Here is a 2,500-nt window from a genome sequence, read left to right as displayed (position 1 = left end):
CCCCTCCCTGTCCCCTTTCCCAATCAGAAGAATTGTTCAGTAATTACATATCCCAACATAAAATCCAAGATAAAATTCAGCCACAGCCATCGGTGAATGTCATCTTATTGGCCAACAGGCCAATAACAGTCAGGCAGCAAGGCGAATAACAATCAGGCAGCAAGGCGAATAACAGGCAGTCAAGCAAGGCGAATAACACGCAGTCAAGCAAGGCGAATATGGGCCGATACCGGTGTGCAGCCGATGAGTCGGTGCATCTCTATCAGTCACAGAGAAGTGTTGACATGTTTCCGGCGCCCGGCCAGCTGTGCAGGGAGAATGGTCTGTGTGCGCCAGATGTTCCCCTCTCCTCTCCTAATCCAGATGTTCCCCTCTCCTCTCCTAATCCCCTGATCCCCACCACTGCTAGAGGACAGAGTAAACCCTCTGTGTGTTCAGCTCAGCCCAGCTCAGCTCAGCAACCACTGCGTCCTACAACCTCCCATTCTGTCTCTCTCTCTCGTTCTCTCTCTCTCTCTCTCTTTCTCTCTTCTTTGTCTCTCCCTGTGGTTTACCGACTGGTGGTTAAAAATACTCATCGTTAATGTAAGCTCTCCCAATCCCATATCTATGTGACAGGAAATGAGAGGATTTGTTTCCTGTCGGGGGATAGCAGCAGTGGCAAGGCTCCATTAATAATGGGTTTTATATGAGGAAATGTGCAGCTTGTGTAATTGATTAAACATTAAATCATGTCTTTGCTGATGTCTGGTATGCATGTTGAAGCAACATGTGTGATGTCCTCTATGCTCATTGTTAATTTCTCTCTCCCTCTCTCTGTGGCTCTCTCTGCAGGTGACTCCCAGTGTTCAGGCAGCCCTGTGTGTTAGGTGAGCTACGGCCCCAACTCCCCCTCCGGTCGGTGGGCAGCCCATGCACACGCACGGCACCATGGGTAGCTCCCCCGAGGTGCTCTCCTGGACCTCCTGCCCCAGCCTGCTGGTGGGCAAGCTGAAGGAGGAGCTCAAACTCAGCGTGGTCGGGGACGGCATTAAGAGGACCAGTCCCAGCGCGGGCACGCCGCCCCAGGCCCAGCCCTCTCCTACCCCGCCCCCCCAGATCATTACAGACCTGGCCCCTCCCACCCACCTTCCGGTGCCCCTGCAGACGCTGGCCCTCCCGGGGCAGGAGGACGAGGGGGGCACCAGCACCCCCAACACGGCCCTGAGCGAGGACTCCACGCGCGAGGGACACTTTGACAACAGCGTGCTGCAGCTGCAGGAGCATGACCACGAGGAGGCCGAGTCCCCCCACTCCTGCGGCCACAGAAGGTGCAGCAGTGGTGGGGAAGAGGGGACAGGGGAGGGGGGCTGCCACATGGACCACAGCGGAAGGGGGGGTACGCACAACCACTCCCACCCCGACGACATCAAGCTGCACTTCCACCGGGCAAGCACTGGGGGCGGCGGCTTCCTGGAGGGCCTGTTCGGCTGCCTGCGGCCAGTCTGGAACATCATAGGGAAGACCTACTCCACAGAGTACAAGCTACAGCAGCAAGGTGAGACCACAACTCTACCAACTACACAACTGGTGATATAGCCCATTCTGTCTGACTGGGGCCTAACTCGAGAGGCACTGGTCTTCTTTTGCCCACTGGGAATGAATTGATCTACTAATATAATCCACCTGAGTAATTGCCTGGGAACATCCCCCTCTGAGTTAATCCCAGCCAGGTCTGAGTTAATCCCTGTTTAGAAGGACAAGTGAAATCCTGCTGGGGTTTTGCTCCTCCAATACTGGCAGTGAGCAGCCATGTCCTGTCCCAGCATTCCTCCTGCTGTCCCCTCCCTGTTTGTGCTATAATGTGTTCTGCTTTGGGCCCCACAGCTGTCAGGCTGCATCGGGGTTCAAGGTGCCGTCCTCCTCTCCCGGGGCAGTGTGTACCAGCTGGGCCACCGTCTGCGCCTGACTCTGCACGCTGTGGTCAGACAGAACAGGGCTGGTCCGTCAGCTGCTCATCCCTATCCTAATTATGACTTCCTGGTATACTTTAAAGCATCCCCAAGAAACATTATAGCGGTGCTGCTGGTGCAAAGACTCATCAGTCGGGTCAGCCATAACTTCACCAGATTAGGGAAGGACAGGGCGCTGGTCGGACGCTGTTTGCCTCGGCTCTTAACGGATGTCATCTCTAGTCTCGCTCGCTCTCCTTATAGCAAGTCCTTGTTGTAGAAGAGGTTCTGTATATGGTTGAGATTATCACAGATGAATAAAAGTCAGATATATAAAAGTTAAACAGAAAGCTGAGGTAAAGCTGATATACTTGCTTGTGACATGCGAACACGGTTTACTGAGTCTGTGACCTGGGTAGTCGGTACACTCCTTCTAAAATACTGATATCCCCTTCCACCTTGTTGAATTGCAACCTTATTGAAAAAACCCACAAGCCTATTACAATGACAGTGTGTGCATACAGATAGCTTATCTCTAGAGAGCCCAGGCGAGGGCCTGTCCTGTAACC

The 2,500-nt window shown here is 53.8% G+C and overlaps 1 protein-coding gene across 3 annotated transcripts in view; it reads left to right on the top strand.

The window, feature by feature from the left end:
- Positions 1-2,500, top strand: part of map3k13 (mitogen-activated protein kinase kinase kinase 13) — a 44,664-nt gene that overhangs the window by 27,202 nt on the left and 14,962 nt on the right. For all 3 annotated transcript variants that reach the window (XM_084457298.1, XM_084457296.1, XM_084457297.1), the window contains exon 2: positions 835-1,537. In XM_084457298.1, coding sequence (XP_084313424.1) covers positions 913-1,537 — 625 coding nt within the window. In that variant the 5' untranslated portion in view covers positions 835-912. The remainder of the gene's footprint in view (positions 1-834; positions 1,538-2,500) is intronic.

Source organism: Borostomias antarcticus (genome assembly GCF_949987555.1).
Source record: "Borostomias antarcticus genome assembly, chromosome: 2".
NCBI classification, from domain to species: Eukaryota; Metazoa; Chordata; class Actinopteri; order Stomiiformes; family Stomiidae; genus Borostomias; species Borostomias antarcticus.
This window is presented reverse-complemented; position numbering and strand designations above follow the sequence as displayed.